A 15,963-nucleotide genomic window follows, 5' to 3' on the forward strand; every position below is an offset into this window, starting at 1 on the left:
AACTAGGCTATGTGACGAATACACACTACGTCACTTCCTGGATCCCGCAAGGCGCTAGCGTTGTTTACAGCAACTGTTGGCGTGCGTGCCCGCCATGAATTGCCTAGGGAGCTGCAGCCTTGCGCTGCTTTATAGTTGCCTGCTTTTGGGAACGTACAGCCTCGTCACCGACAGCCCCAGAGAGAATGCGCACACCGAACCGACTAAGACCGAGGCCTTGGAGACTACAGCGGGTCCTCTGCTGCCTGACCATGTGACAGACAATCTGACCAATGACAGCGAGAGTTTACCTATGGCTACAAACACACCCGAGGTTCTGGACCCAACCAATAGTAAGTAGCTTAGGGGTGACCTGCCTTACTTTTGAATAAATGAAGATTTCTGGACATTTCTTGCAAGACAATATCACCTTTTAGGTGATTGTTTTAATGCATTTTTTGTTAATGAAAAGGGTAATAATCTAGCAGGGATGCATCAAATCTATCTCAAATGATTTGACCCAAAACTGAGAGGAATCTGAACTCTTATTTGCATATTGAAATAGCTGTATGTATATAATGGCTGGATATAGATGTACAGATTATAGCCGATGTTGGACGAACGGATCTTTTAACCGGCAACTAACCATTCATTAATTAATATAAAGTAGTAAAGAGAACAAATCAAATGATGCTTGGGTCATTAATTGACAGGCACTGCAGGCAGCAATCATATGAAAGTTATGATATAAAAAGTATGAAAGTTACAAATAATAGTGACTGTCTCCCACTAATATGGTCAGATAAGCAATACATGCAGAGACATTATTGTTAGCCAATATAAATCTTTTAACCTGTCCAGTCGACTGAACGACTGATCACCATGGCATTAAAAATGTCGGGACACTTCACACACGGTCCAAAAATGATACATATGAGGTTATCTTTGCGTCTATGGCCAACTTAAATCAACAGTGCTTGAAATATTCCCCCAGTTATCTTTTTCAAAGTTACCTCATAATATTCTTTTGGCTGGTACTGTGTGTTCAGTGACCAATTCTATATATGGAAGGCTAAGGCTAATATTTTTGTTTGTGTGAGTAGGGCTCTCAGTCATAGAATCCAGTGTAACCTCTATTTTTTGTTTTGCTTTATTAAGTTGACAGGCTTTGTGTTTGTGACCTACTGGTTGCCCACTGTGATGTCAACTGCTGCTGTGACCCTGACTGCAATGCTTCAGATATCAGTGGATGCCTGTCCAGCAAAATGCCTGCAGAGACAGCCTATACAGAAGCACCTGAGATCCCAGTCTTGGAGGGACTTGTACCAACTGAAAACAGCACGGACCCTAGCGGAGTTGAGGATTCCGAAGTCATAGATATTGACGTTAAATCTTCTCCAGTTGATAATGAGTTAACAAGAAGCTTTGGCTCCACAGACCAACCAGGAGCTCGAGCTCTTCCCTCTCCAGTCACTAATGGTAAGTAACAGAAAGCACTGACATCAACTTTGTCCTGGATATGATCACTTCCTTCAGTCATTTTTCTAGTGGAAACCTGTCATAAAGGTTGCTACACACGACAGCTTGTTTTTATGTAACAATATTAATCATATACAATGCTACACAAACAAGATCATGTATATGAATAAACAATTTACTATTAATTATCAGCCTCTTTTCCCAGTGGCAGAAGATTCCAGAGTGTTATCCAAATTCTAGGAGCATTACAGTGGCAGTTACATTGAATGATTTTCTGCTGGAAATGATGTGAGAGCTGACACATTCAGTTAGGCTGACATATTGCATTGTGCCAGATTAAAAACTTGGGGCTCCCATGACATTTTCCAGATGTCAGCTGATATTACCACTGTATTGTTCCTAGCACTGACATCCAATTAGCTGTTAAGTTGGTGCAGCTGCAAATCCCCCCTCTCTCCCCAAATTTTAAACTTACCGTACTAATACTTTGCAATGTTTGGTGGAATAAATAAAACAAGATATATACTGAATATTTTGTCAGCCTTATGTAATTTAAGATATTTATACAGGGATCTGTTATCTTGAACCCCATTATCCAGAAAGCTCCAAATTACAGGAGTCCCAAGTCTCATTTTTAATCAAGTAATTTACCTTTTCAAAAATGATTCCCTTTTTCTCTGTAATGAGAAAACAATACCTTGTACTGCATCCCAGTTAAGATAAAAAATAATACTTAATGGAGGTAAAACAGTTCTATTGGTTTAATAAATGTTTAAATTATTTTTAGTAGACCTACGGTATAGAGAACCAAATTACGCAAAGATCCCTTATGTGGAAAACCCCAGGTCCAGAGCATTCTGGATAACATGTCAGTTATCTGTTTAAAAACCCCATGTGTGGCAAAACAACCTTAAAATTAAATGTACCAATGTAGACCAGGCATGTCAGACTTGAATGTCAAGGAGGGCAGAAAAGAAAAACATTAATATTTTGTAAAAGCCAATGGTCCTTTACAGAAAGAATTATTTAGAGGGCCATCAGGCCTAGACTGGCAATCTGTGGACTCTTGGCAGTTGACAGAGGACCTGCTACAAGATGCAATAGACAGTGACTATTGTGTTTGTGGCGGGCTGTTTTGGCTTATTTTGAATCCCGTTTCGGACCTGATCTAAATCATACTTAATATTAATACAACTTACCACATATAAATCCTTTTCATTTCCAGACTGGAGAGGTGCAGATTATACAATCTAATCTCAGTTAATGGAAAACAAAAATAAGGCCTGCTGTGCAGCTGCTTAGAGCTTTTTGTACGAGATAATAAAATTACTCTATAGGTAAGATTCATCCTCAGATGTGTTAAACTCTAATCATGGTATATTGCTTTAAAAAAGAAAAATAATAAAGGTCTGCATTTTCTGAGCCTGTAGAGTAACAACTAATCCAGCAGAGGCAGTGGTCATAAAGGGGCACTAACCAAATCCCAACCAAGTATTGTTTTTACATTAAAAATTTAGGTTGAAATTTTTTTTGCTGAATTCTAAGCAACTTTTTTTTTTATATATAGTTTTTGAATTATTGTCCTTTTTCTTCTAGCATGGTTGCTAGGGTAATTTGGATCCTAGCAACCAGATTGCTGAAACTGCAAACTAGAGAGCTGCTTAATAAAAAGCTAAAAACTGAAATGTCCTTTCAGATTTGTTGAAAGGGCCATTGTAATGGTGCATTTTATGTTTACATAGTTTCCTCTATCAGGGTTTTGTGTACAGTACAGGTATGGGACCTGTTATCCAGAATTCTTGGGACCTGGGGTTTTCCGGATAACAGATCTTTCTGTAATTTGGATCTTCATACCTTAAGTCTACTATAAAATCATGTAAACATTAAATAAACCCAAATGGCTGGTTTTGCTTCCAATAAGGATTAATTACAGTATACTTTAGTTTGGATCAAGTACAAGGTATTGTTTTATTATTATAGAGAAAAAGGATAAACGGATAAAATGGAGACTATGGGAGATGGCCTTTCCCTAATTTCTGGATAACTGGTTTCCAGATAACGGATACTGTACTAGTTTTCTTTCTAGTAAATATGAGTCTACTGCAGAGGCAGTAGCAATTATTTGCTTTAAGATATGTTTGTTACATTAAATATCCGTTTTTTCCATAATCTTAACAGATTTTTTTTTTCTTATCAAGTTGCTAGTCTCTGTGTTTGTGACCTGCTTGTGGGCCAGTGTGATGTCAACTGTTGCTGTGACCCTGACTGCACTACCTCTGACTTCAGTTTATTTTCTGGATGTTCGATTCCTGTTGTCACGTAAGTATCTGATATTGTTCTTTTGTTTCCATTTATACATGCCGATACTGTACATTTCCTGGCTATAGGATTCTCTGTGCCATAGAAAGGGATAATTAATGCAGGCATTTAGGTTAATTAGTGTTCACTAATTAATTTTTGTTGTCATCATCTAATATAGCATGATTTTCAATGCCACCAGCAAATTATTTGACATTTTCAGCTTAAATTGCAGTTATAAAATATTGATGTCATACAAATAGCTATTTGTGGAGATTTTGGGCATGCCTGGGCTATAAATATAACTTGAATGTCCACATTAGTTATGGTCTTTAGTTGGACAGCTATGGATATAGTAATGCATCACCGGGCCTACCAAGTTCCTGTTTTCTGAACTGTCTCTGTGCATTAAAGTGACCCATATATCATGTCCTGTTAATACAGCATAAATCCCATTTCCTTGCCTCAATATTTGCAGACTGAGTTATGATAAATTAATCCTACTGGCTTTGAGTGATGTGAGGAAATCTGTGCAGTAGTGAGTAGTGAATTACCAACTCACTGCCCAAATTTACCACTGAATAACAAAAAACGGCTTGCCTGCATAGTTGTATCATATCCCTACGTAACTGCATGATGCACCATGATACAGTACAGGCATTCTTTTTAGCACGATTCACCAAGTGCACCACCACATAGTTTTTTTTCCATTTTTACCTCAAGATGGCAGTATTGTATTCACTCAGCACTTAGTTGACCTCCAAATGGTGTTGTACAGATTCACTAGTTAGCTGAAGCAAGACCATTGTGGACCCAGGCAGACTTAAAGGGCAGTTCACCTATAAGCTAACTTTTAGTATTTCATAGAATGCCACAGAAACAGTTTTTAAATTGGTCTTTATTATTTCTTTACATAGTATTTGAATTGCTTGCCTTGTTCTTCTGACTCTTTCCAGCTTTCAAATGGGGGTCACTGACCCCATCTAAAAAACAAATGCTCTGTAACACAACAAATTTATTGTTATTGCTACTTTTTATTACTCATCAATCTATTCAAGCCCTATCCTGTTCATATTCCATTCTCTTATTTAAAGGAGAAGGAAAGCCATTTACACTTGGGGGTGCCAAATGTTAGGCACGCCCAAGTGAATGTATTTACTTACCTGACACCCCGGACCAGTGCTCCTATCGGCAGGAAGAGGATTGATCCGTAGTGTTTGCTGGAATAACCCCAGGTGCAATTTTCTGCTGATAGGAGCACCGGCTCAGAGTGTCAGGTAAGTAAATACGATCACTTGGGGGTGCCTAACTTTTGGCACCTCCAAGTTTAAAATTACTTTCCTTCTCCTTTAAAAAGTGCATGGTTGCTAGGGTATTTTGGACACTAGCAACCAGATTTTTGAAAATGCAAACTAAAGAGCTGCTGAATAAAAACACAAATAATAAAAAATGAAAACCTATTGCAAATTGTCTCAAAATATCACTCTCCACATCATACTAAAATTTAACGCAAATGTGAACAGCCTTTTTAAAGGCAATCTAATCCCAAAAAATAAATCTATGTAAACCTACCCAGGGTGCTTATCTGAGTACTTTTGTAATTTACATAAATTTTCTGTTTTTAGTGGTTTCTAAAATACATATTTTGCATTTTTAGAATGCTAATAGCAGGCCTCAAGCTCAGATAAAAGTCAGCTAATCAGAAACAACTTGAATATCTCCATCTCTGCCAGCAAGTCTTGATTAAAGTGATATTGCCATATGCTAGCTAATAATTTTATTATTGTACTACTGAATATAGTTAGTATGCTCAGTTTCTATACACCCGTGCTTCAGCATCAGAGTTGATGGAAAATAGGGTTTTTGATTGCCACAGTCTATAAATGGAGAAATACCTGCTGGCAGCCACCAATTTTAATTTCATTGGGAAACCTGCTGCTTATGAGAAACATTTGCACACTTGTCACATGGGCAGCTCTGAAAAACTGACTGCTGTGTTTCCAAGCAATGGTGACATTTAACAACACTAGTGGTTGTCCTAGGCAGCATGTTTGCTTTTTTGTAACTCAAAAAGATTAGAATATGGCAGACCAAATAAACGAGTTGGTTTTTATCTGTCTTTTCATTTTTTCCCCTCCAGAGTAGACAGTCAGTTATGTACACAAGAAACTGTACTGTACTCCATCAATGCCTCGAAAAGAGTCGTCAGCACAGTTGAGCGAATCAATCCAAGTATTTTCTGCATCCAAGCAACCAACTGTATGTTCCTGTTTTATTTATTTATCCAATGAAAGCAAGTATGAACAAACAATCCTTTAAAAGGAATATGTCACATTTATTATGAAAAAATATAATTCTGCACTGCTCTTCTAACAGATTTCAACTAGAGGGCTTCTATTTCTAGTAGATGCCTCTTGTATTTCCCATTTCAAGCGTTTATTCCTTATTGCGATTTTTGTTTCAGATAAGCGTTTGCACAAGAAGCATCACACTAGAAATTAATTTAATGAATTTAATTGTGAACAACCCCTTTAATACAGGCATCCAGAACTTCTGGGACCTGGGGTTTTCCGGATAAGGAATCTTTCCTTTATTTGGAAACCATACCTTAAGTCTGCTGAAAATCATTTAAACATTAAATAACCCCAATATGATTGCTTTGCCTTGCAGCTTAGTTACCATCAAGTACAAGATTCTGCTTTGTTACAACAGAGGAAAAATAAATAATTTTTTAAAATAATTACTTGATTAAAAATCGAGTCTATGGGAGCTTTTTGGATAATGGATCCCATGCCTGTAATGTCAAAAACTCTTTTAAAACCATTAGGTTTTACCCTGTTGGGTCCCCAAATGTTTTTATTTTTACAGAGCTGGAGGAATCCATGAACCTGAATCTGCACACCCCTGACCTTCATAGCAGGGTCCCCAGGAAACCTAGCATTGAGCGTGCCAAGCAAATATTAGGTTTTAGGAAACAGTTGGTCTTTTCATTTGTCATGGTCTAAATGCATTTCCGTGTATCTTTCACTCCTGTTACATGTGGTGGAACATGTACCGTATATACTCGTGTATAAGCCGACCCGTGTATAAGCCGAGGTACCTAATTTACCTAAGAAAACTGGAAAAATGTATTGACTCGTGTATAAGCCTAGGGGCCCCATGTCAGATTTCAAAATGTGAATGTGTAAATGTGTAATCATGTTTTATGGCATAGAAATCTATCTAAAACTATTTAAAAGAGCCTCCCCATAATTCCATCAGCAGGAACATGACACTGCAAAAATATGCTTACCCTGAGAAGGATCAGTGTGGGCCAGGTTATAAATAGCCATTGAACCTCACATACTGGCACCCAGTACATTTGAATGTTGGAGTTCCCTGTGACTCCCACCATAAGTCACAAGCTTGGCATGTTTCTATCTGACAACAGCAAGAACTTGCCAGGCAGCATTGTTCTCCGCCCTATGTACCTGGCGTAATGATGACAGAATGAAAGGGGAGTGACAAGGCAATTTATATGTACATGTACAGCTCCACAGATAGCACTCTGCTGCTGGCAAACTTGGAATCAAGCTTTAGGACCTTTTAACAATGGCCGCCAGGGGCCCTGTGAAAGAGCTGCAGGACGGTTCACTGTGTCCACTCTCCGGGCGGCGCGTCCTTCCCTGCCGGCGTAGATACCGTAGATATGCCCAGCAGTGCGACCCCCTGTGACCCGGCCCCAGCAGGACTGTCTGTGACCCCGCCCGGAGCAGGTCCAGGAGCTCCGGGCGGCGCGTCCTTCCCTGCCGGCGTTCGCTCCCAAAATGGCGGCGCCCATGGCCGCCACGTGGCGGCGCCGGCCGCTACCCACGTGGCGGCCATGGGCGGGCGGCGTCACAGACAGTCCTGCTGGGGCCGGGTCACAGGGGGTCGCACTGCTGGGCATATCTACGGTATGACCCGTGTATAAGCCGAGGTTGAGTTTTTCAGCACATTTTGGGTGCTGAAAAACTCGGCTTATACGCGAGTATATACGGTAAGTGTGTTGTGTTAGAGCAAATTGTCTGGTTTCTGCTCAATATTTCAATCTTTGATACCAAACAATAATACTTTGCACCCCATCAAGAGGCAATCCTAATTTATTTCAGCTTGCTTTTATTCCTCTTCAGATCCACCAGCCTTATCCTATATTACTCCTGATGTTCCAACAGTGAGTAACTTTGATAGTTTGCTTGCACAATATGGCAGAATATCATTTGGCACAACCAATGGCGTACAGAATTTGTTTGTTCCCTCTGCCACAAGATATGAGGTAAATATGATTGAAAAGAAACATTTAGGGGGTTATTTACTAAACTCCAAATTTATCTGGTTGGGCTAAAACTTTAAAAAAAAAAAACTCAAATATTTCGAGATTTATTAAAGCCTTGTGCTGCAAAAAGTCAGAATCTGAAAATCCGACCTGCTAAGTTTATGTATAAGCCAATAGGAGAGGTCCCTATCCTATTTGGAAGCTTCTGTGCTGGAATTAACCAGAAAATCTAACTTTTGGGCTTTTCGTGCAAATATCGAAGAAATACCGGCTTTTAGGGGGGGGGCGGAAAAATCAACTGATTCTGTGACAAAAACTAAAAAAAAAAACCATCCAATTCAGGTTTTCTCTTAATTTTGAGTTTTTACCCAAACCGAATAAATCCTGCATTTTTTAATAAATAAGGTAAAATCGGGTTTAGTTATGTTTTTTTTTTTTAATTTAAATAATTAGATACAGTCGGATAACGCTCCCCATTTAGATTTTGCACGTTCTAAATGCTTGATGATGATGTTAAGTTGCTGCCCAGATTGATTCTTCATGTAATGTTTTGCCCTTGAGTGAATATCTATGTCCCCAAAACTGAAAAATTGTTGCTTAATGCAACCATGATCCATTCCACTGCAGAAAAGTTTATATCAAAAACGATACACCTATGACTAAGCGCCGGAGGGCGCGAAACGCGTAAGGTGGGATATGTGGGGTAGTATGTACTAGATACTGTTTTAATGTGAATAACAATAAATTAATATTTTTTTACTTGAAGAGGCCTTGGGACTTATATCGTTTTTGATATAAACTTTTCTGCAGTTGATTGCCTTTTGGAACTGGGGCGAGTCCCTTGGGCCTGGCTGAATAACTATATGGACTCCCGATTTTGAATTGAAATACATGATCCATTCCAGACTGTGTCACATACAGGTATGGGACCTGTTTTTCAAAATGCTCGGGACCTGGTGTTTTCCAGATGAGGAGTCTTTCAAAATCATTTAAACATTAATTAAACCCAATAGGATTCTTTTGCCTCCATAAATGATTATTTACATCTTATTTGGGATCAAATACAAGATTCTGTTTTTAAAATAGTTTTTTAATATTTGAATTATTTTATTAAAATTGACTCTTTGGGAGATAGCCTTCCTGTAATTCAGAGATTTCTGAATATTGGGTTTCTGGATAATGGCTCCCATACCTATACTACAAGTCACCTATATAGTTAGGATATTTTTGCTGGATCTATGATTATGTGTAAGTACTATATAACACACTGAATTCTGTTCAGTGTTACATTTAATTTCAGATATTGGTGTCTGAATTTAGAATTTAGAAATGAAGTAACCGGAAAATAAAATGTTTATGTCTGGATAGAGCAGTGGATTATTGTCAGTTGTTTACAATACTGTTTTATGTTGGTCAGTATGAGAACTGGCATTTAGGGGCAGATTTATAAAAATGTGAGATTAGAGCTCACTGCAGAAAAACACACCCACTTTCTATTCAATCCTATGAGATTTTTACAATTGGGGGAATCTAACTTTCACCCACTGTTAAATCTGACTTAAAAAATCCCATAGTTTATAGTGTTGTTTATGTTTCCAAAATGTTACAGATCATGCTTGGGGCTATTGTCAAAAGCACAAATATTAAATAATCATTGACATGTTCAGTAAAACTTACTAAGACTTACTATCCAATCAAAACTTTGGTCTGTCGAGCACTGACTGATTGCATGTTGTAGGGATCTAATTTTCATACCAACAAGGTTGAATGAGAAGCATAAAGCAATTGCCAGTTTGGAGAACAGAATATTTCTATTTCTTATTATAACTCTGCATCTGAAACTTTGGCTACGTCCACAAAGTGGCATTTGCTACTGGATGATGTGAGGCATGTGCTTTTTTGTATAAATGCTCTGGGACTTTTTGTTCCACACAAACCCTGTGTTTTGTTTAAGGTGGACCCTTGAGATTCTTATATCGGCTATTTCTGCTGCAGTGAATAGAATGTTTGGACATTGTGTCTGAAAAAAGGATTTATAATGTTACTAAATGGCACGCTTGTGTACTTGTATACATGGGTCTGTGTCTTTAGGCTTGTATTATTGTCCACACCAAGGTGTTTAGACCATTTCCAGCAGGGCTTGTCCATGATGATGAATTAGTCCCTATATTATAGGATGGATCACCCCACTCTGAATTTATATTCTGTATACCTTAAATACTTTTATTCTAACTGTTTATTTAGAGATTTGTCTTTTTTTAACAGTATGGATCTCCTATATTAACTGCCGGTGCATATCTAACCCTTCCTGCTCCGCTTGGAACTAAAGAATGTACAGATCGCAACCCTGTGGGTAAGAATCCTTAATATCTGTGGAGATCATATTGGTTAGTCTCCATCCCAAGTGGACCTCGGCCTGAGGAGTAATACAGTAATGCAGTCCAAGAATCCTCTCCTCTGCCTGATCAATGTGGCTGCACCTTTGGCTATCTATCTGCCAAAAACTGCATTTTGCACAGAAATCTGCTGCGTGTGCCTGCATTCGAGTGGAGGCAATGTTTCCAGGTGCAGGCACATCGATATGGATAGCAGCAGCAGAGGAGCAGATTCTTGGCGTTTTCTCCGTGGGCCAAGGTTATTCTGGTCCTGGCCTGAACCTGTTGTTTCATGTACATTTATACTTTAGAACACTGCTTGATTTTACCAGACACAAATGCCAACACCTTCCTATGTTTTACATTTCGCCAAGGCCTGTTCTTGAATGAACAAATTCCATTAACATAGGCCTTCAAATTGCAGTTGTTGGACTACAAACTTTCCAGGCTTATTTTCACATGATCTTTTTCTGTTTCTTTGTAGGTTTCCTTGTGAGCCAGGATTCCACATGTAGTTGGAATGTGCCACAAAACAATTGTTCAGTCCCTGCATTGACTCTTGCCACTTACACGAATGTGAGGATTTTGGCTGTAAGTACTGGATGCAGGGATTCTAGCAAGTACAGTGTGCAAATTATAATTTTGGATGCAATTCACCATTTTTCTACCCATAATGCAGTGTTCTGTCCCATAACAGTGCAATTGCAGCCAAGCTCTGAGTTGCATTTGCCCAATGCAGCAAAATGGATGAAAATTGGGTGCAAGCTGCGTAAAGCATTTTCAGAGTAGAGTTGCATCAATTCCAGCGGGGCTATTAAAAAGGCAATTGCATCTGATTTACAGTCACAACTGTAGTGGGCCTATTGATGCAACATGGTATGGAAACTCTGGAGCTACTGCCAAGTCCCGGGGTCTCCAGGGTTCCCTAAAAGTGGCATGATGGATACATTGGCAGCCCAGTGGAAGTGCAGGAGTGTATTTGGATGCAAGTACCCTAATATTGCATTTAAATGCTTCTTTTTTTTTTTTCCTTTGCAGACACCAAATTCTGGAAACGAGGTAAGGCATTTATGGATTCAAATTATTCTATTGAAAGCAAATGTATAGCTTTTTAAAAAACACATTAGTTGGTAATAAAGGAGGACTCCAGGAGTGTTGTGTCACCGTACAGAGGGGAACATTACGCTTTAAAGTCAGAGCCTTTTTCTTAACTCTAAATAGTGCTTAGAATAACATATCTATCTTCTAGAATTCTTTCTCATGTTGTTTCTAAGCAGCTCTTTCAGCTAGTGTAGTGTAAAGATCCATGCTTTTATGTTATGTGCTCTCCTTCTCTCTTGGTGCCTGCTGCACAAGCCTGATTTCCATTAAAGCAGAGGCTCAGAAAAGTGAAGCCAGTGGAATTTCACACTGTACTAGGTAATCGCTGAAAGAGCTGCAGTTGAGCTGTTTGTGAATTAGAATGGATATGCAATTGACTGTTGGGAGATGGGTATGTTATTCTGGGGGCTCTTTAGAGTCGTTACGTTTTTTTTTTCTTTAAGGCTTACTTATCCTTTAATGGATTATCTCAGGTTCAGAAGAAGTTGCAATTGTATGCTTTATTTATGAAGCATAAACATATTATTTATGAAGCACTAACATATTCCATAGCACTGTACATCAATCACAACAGTCCTTGCCCAAGCGGAGCTTACAAGCTACGGTCCCTATAACAGACATTTATACTGATAAAAAAAACCAAAGTGTATTTTTGAGTGTGGGAGGAAACCAGAAAATTGTGCCTAAAGGATACCTACCCAGATATGGGGAGAATATACAAATCCATGCATTTAGTGCTCTGGCAAGAATTGATCCTAGGACCCAATGCTTCAAAGCAGAATTGCTAAACATTGCCCTACTGTAATGATGCTTGTTACTCAACCTTGAGAATATAACACTCGCATAATTATCTTTTTGCAGATTAATATCACAGTACAGTCCTTAACAAAGAAGTCTATCAATGGGATCTTTATCCCGAGTGTTATAGATAATTATGTGCCCGTTTTGGACAATACAACAGGGCTTTGTAAAGATGTCGTTTTGGGGGTAAGTTGATATTTTTATTCCAAAATTAATTCTTCAGAATAGCACTTACTGACTTGTTGAATATGTTTAGCATATACCACAGGATCACTCAGTGAAAGAAAGGGACATTTATTAAGACCCTGAGCAGAAGTTCAAGAGCACTAAATGCACATTGCTAAGTGTTCATTCAGGTGCACTCTGCACTTTGTGCTGGATAAAAAATCTACTGCAAGGGGCAGAGTTCAGCATCTGAATGACACACAAGTTGGGAGGGATTTTGTCTATGTGCCTTCCTTAGCCTTTTCCTCATGAATATATTGAAGCCTAAAGCTGGCCATAGACGCAAAGATCTGATCATACGAATCGAGGATTCGTACGATTTTAGAACCGTGTGTGGAGAGTCCCGACATTTTTCGTCCGGCGGAGATCGGTCGTTTGGTCGATCGGGCAGGTTAGAAAATTTCTGTCGGCTGTCGATAATATCTCTGCGTGTATTGCCGATCATACGATTTTCAGTGGGAGACTGTCACTAGCTTTGGTTGGACATAACTATTGTATGATTGCTGTCAGGGGCAGAACATTGCTGATCTGTTCTTTAACTAATCTGACTGGTAAGACTTTGATCTGAATGGTTAGTTGCGGGTTGGAAGATGGGAAAGTCCGATCGTACGATGATTTGTACTATCGGATCTTTGCATCTATGGCCATCTTAATGCAGGCAGCACTGTATTCATGGGGGAGGCTCCAGGTAACAGTGCTCCAAAAAGGAGATCAGAGACCAACGGCAATTCATTGGGGAAAAAAGCGAATTGCACCCTTATTCTGTTATACAATAGTAATGAGCCATCAACCTAAACTGGCCATTTCCATGAAAGCAGTAAAAAATATAGCATATATTACACAAATTAATGACATGAAATTTGTACTTCCAAGAAATTGTGATGCCATGGGGACCCTGTGAAGCTGGGGTGTAGAGAGATGTTTCCATTGGCGGGCTTTAAAAGTCACCCTGGTGCCAAATTCCATGGCAGTAGTTGCTTCCCTTATTGATTTTTTTGTTTAATTGTATGAGATGTTTTGGATACAACAACAAATAGTGTGTACTTGTATCCATTAACTCTATTTATTTTCTTTTACTTTTTTTAAGTCAAGGACGGTTCTTGTTCCAGCACCAACATACCGCCAAGAGCGCCCTTAGCTCATAGCAACATATATATATGAAACTGTTGCTTTATCAGCTTTTCAGCTGAAGTCCAAGAATATTTAGGGCAGCAAATACATGTTTTCTATCAGATCTCACACACACAGGCCCCCAAGCCCAATCATTAGAAATTATGAAAGGTGTATCTACATTTAGAGGGTTATTTATCAAAGGTAGAATTTTAGAGTTTTATATTACCTTGAATGAACTCACCACCATGGTTTATAATTTAAGTAAAAACTCGAATGGGAAAAACTTGAATCAGCGAGATCGGAATTAACAATCCGAAACCTCGAATTGATCGAGTTTTCAGGCAAAGCCTCTGAAAAAAAACCTAACATCATGAAGGCTAATAACATCTTCAAATGGTTCAAGGGACCTCTGCCATTGACTTCTACACAACCTCGACAGGTTTTACATGGTGGATTTTCAGATTTGAGCTATTTCCTGGGTCAGGGTATAATAAATTTCAAAAAATAGCATTGAAAAATTTGAGGTTTTATTTAACCCAAAAATGTGAATTTTGACAAAAAAAAGTTCAATATGACATAGAACATTCTGCTGAAATCAATATATCTGAATATGCATTAGGTTGGAAATGGCAGACTTATATATTGCTTCTTCTCCCAAGCCATACATTTACATGGTCCCGAGGGGCAAAATTATCATGAAAAACTGTTAGACTAACATTTTAACTTAAGAGAGACGTGAAAGTATCATTGCGTTACACCACAAGGATATTCTTAAATCATTTTATTGTACAGTCTATAACTGGTTGGTAATGGTGTCCGTAAAAGTTGTAGTATTTTTCATAATAGCACTTCTAATACACAAGACTCAATTATTACCATTAACACTTCTTTATTAAGTGCCAACATATTCTACATCACTGTAAAATAAATGGCTGAACATACAGATTACATACAAAAATACAATTTATAACCAATACAAGAGGTGTAAGAGGACCCTGTTTACTTCAGTGTTTTCTCCCTATATAAAACATGACCGGAGTATCAGTAGGCTACAGTTTTACTATGCACCAAGAAGATTGCCATAGCTGTGAAATGGTTACTTGTAGGACAAATAAAATGAAATTCTAATGTTTGCCTTTCAGGGGAGTTACCAGATCCTATACACAGAACTAGGAGAAATAACAGCTGTAAATGCTTTTCTTACATTGGGAGTAATTGACTCCACTCTGGGACCAGTTCAGCAGAATTTTAAAGTTTCTTTTGTTCAGGTTTGTTTTGCTCCCTTGCTTTCTACAGTATCTGTATAGAATTTATAGAAAGTTTCTTATTTCCTTGAGATGAAACTACAATTTTAACTTCTTTTTTCTCTTTATATTTTTGGATTTTATTTGCACCTGAGTAACGGCATTTTGTGGAACCTCTTTCTGGAGAAATTTCTATTGGCCACGTTAAGCAGTTGCTTCTTACAAGAGGTGCCTGCCCCCTGTTTAACAGTACAGGTATGGGATCTGTTATCCAGATACCCGTTATCCAGAAAGCTCTAAATTACTGAAAGGTCATCTACCACAGACATCATTTTATCCAAATAATCCGAATTATTACAAATGATTTCCTTTTTCTCTGTAATAATAAAACAGTATCTTGTACAGGTATGGGATCCGTTATCCTGAAACCAGTTATTCAGGAAGCTCCGAATTACGAAAAGGCCGTCACCCATAGACTCCATTATATCTAAACAATCTCAATTTTAAAAAAAAAAGATTTCCCTTTTCTCTGTAATAATAAAACAGTAGCTTGTACTTGATCCAAACTAAGATATAATTAATCCTTGTTGGAAGCAAAACCAGCCTATTTGGTTTTATTTAATGTTTAAATGTTTTTTTAAACAGATTTAAAGTATGAAGATCCAAATTGTGGAACCATCCATTATCTGGAAAACCCCAGGTCCTGAGCATTCTGGATAACGGGTCCCATACATCTACATGATCCAAACTAAGATATAATGAATACTTATTGGAAGCAAAACCAGCCTATTGGGTTTATTTAATGTTTACATGATTTTCTAGTAGACTTAAGGGCTTAAGCACAGGGGCAGATTCGGGGAGATTTAGTCGCCTGGCGACCCGCGGCGCTTCGATTTCCAAAGTCGCCCGAAGTTGCCTCTTAAGGAAACTTTGGGCGTATTCAAAAATCGATGTGTCGCAAGTGCATTGGCGCTGGCATTTTCTTATTATAGTGCAGGCAGGGGAAAGGCAGTTCGGGAATCTTCCCATGTGCTTTTGAACCCTTAAGCATGAA

The 15,963-nt window shown here is 38.5% G+C and overlaps 1 protein-coding gene across 1 annotated transcript in view; it reads left to right on the top strand.

The window, feature by feature from the left end:
• The window catches only part of tctn1.L (tectonic family member 1 L homeolog), a 25,834-nt gene continuing 9,871 nt past the window's right edge, over positions 1-15,963 (top strand). The window contains exons 1-10 of the mRNA XM_018263419.2: positions 1-332; positions 1,138-1,458; positions 3,657-3,777; positions 5,897-6,015; positions 7,908-8,050; positions 10,316-10,403; positions 10,910-11,016; positions 11,464-11,484; positions 12,388-12,513; positions 14,808-14,933. Of these exons, the coding sequence (XP_018118908.1) occupies positions 95-332; positions 1,138-1,458; positions 3,657-3,777; positions 5,897-6,015; positions 7,908-8,050; positions 10,316-10,403; positions 10,910-11,016; positions 11,464-11,484; positions 12,388-12,513; positions 14,808-14,933 (1,410 nt within the window). The 5' untranslated portion in view covers positions 1-94. The remainder of the gene's footprint in view (positions 333-1,137; positions 1,459-3,656; positions 3,778-5,896; positions 6,016-7,907; positions 8,051-10,315; positions 10,404-10,909; positions 11,017-11,463; positions 11,485-12,387; positions 12,514-14,807; positions 14,934-15,963) is intronic.

This window comes from Xenopus laevis, chromosome 1L, assembly GCF_017654675.1.
Source record: "Xenopus laevis strain J_2021 chromosome 1L, Xenopus_laevis_v10.1, whole genome shotgun sequence".
Taxonomy (NCBI): Eukaryota; Metazoa; Chordata; class Amphibia; order Anura; family Pipidae; genus Xenopus; species Xenopus laevis.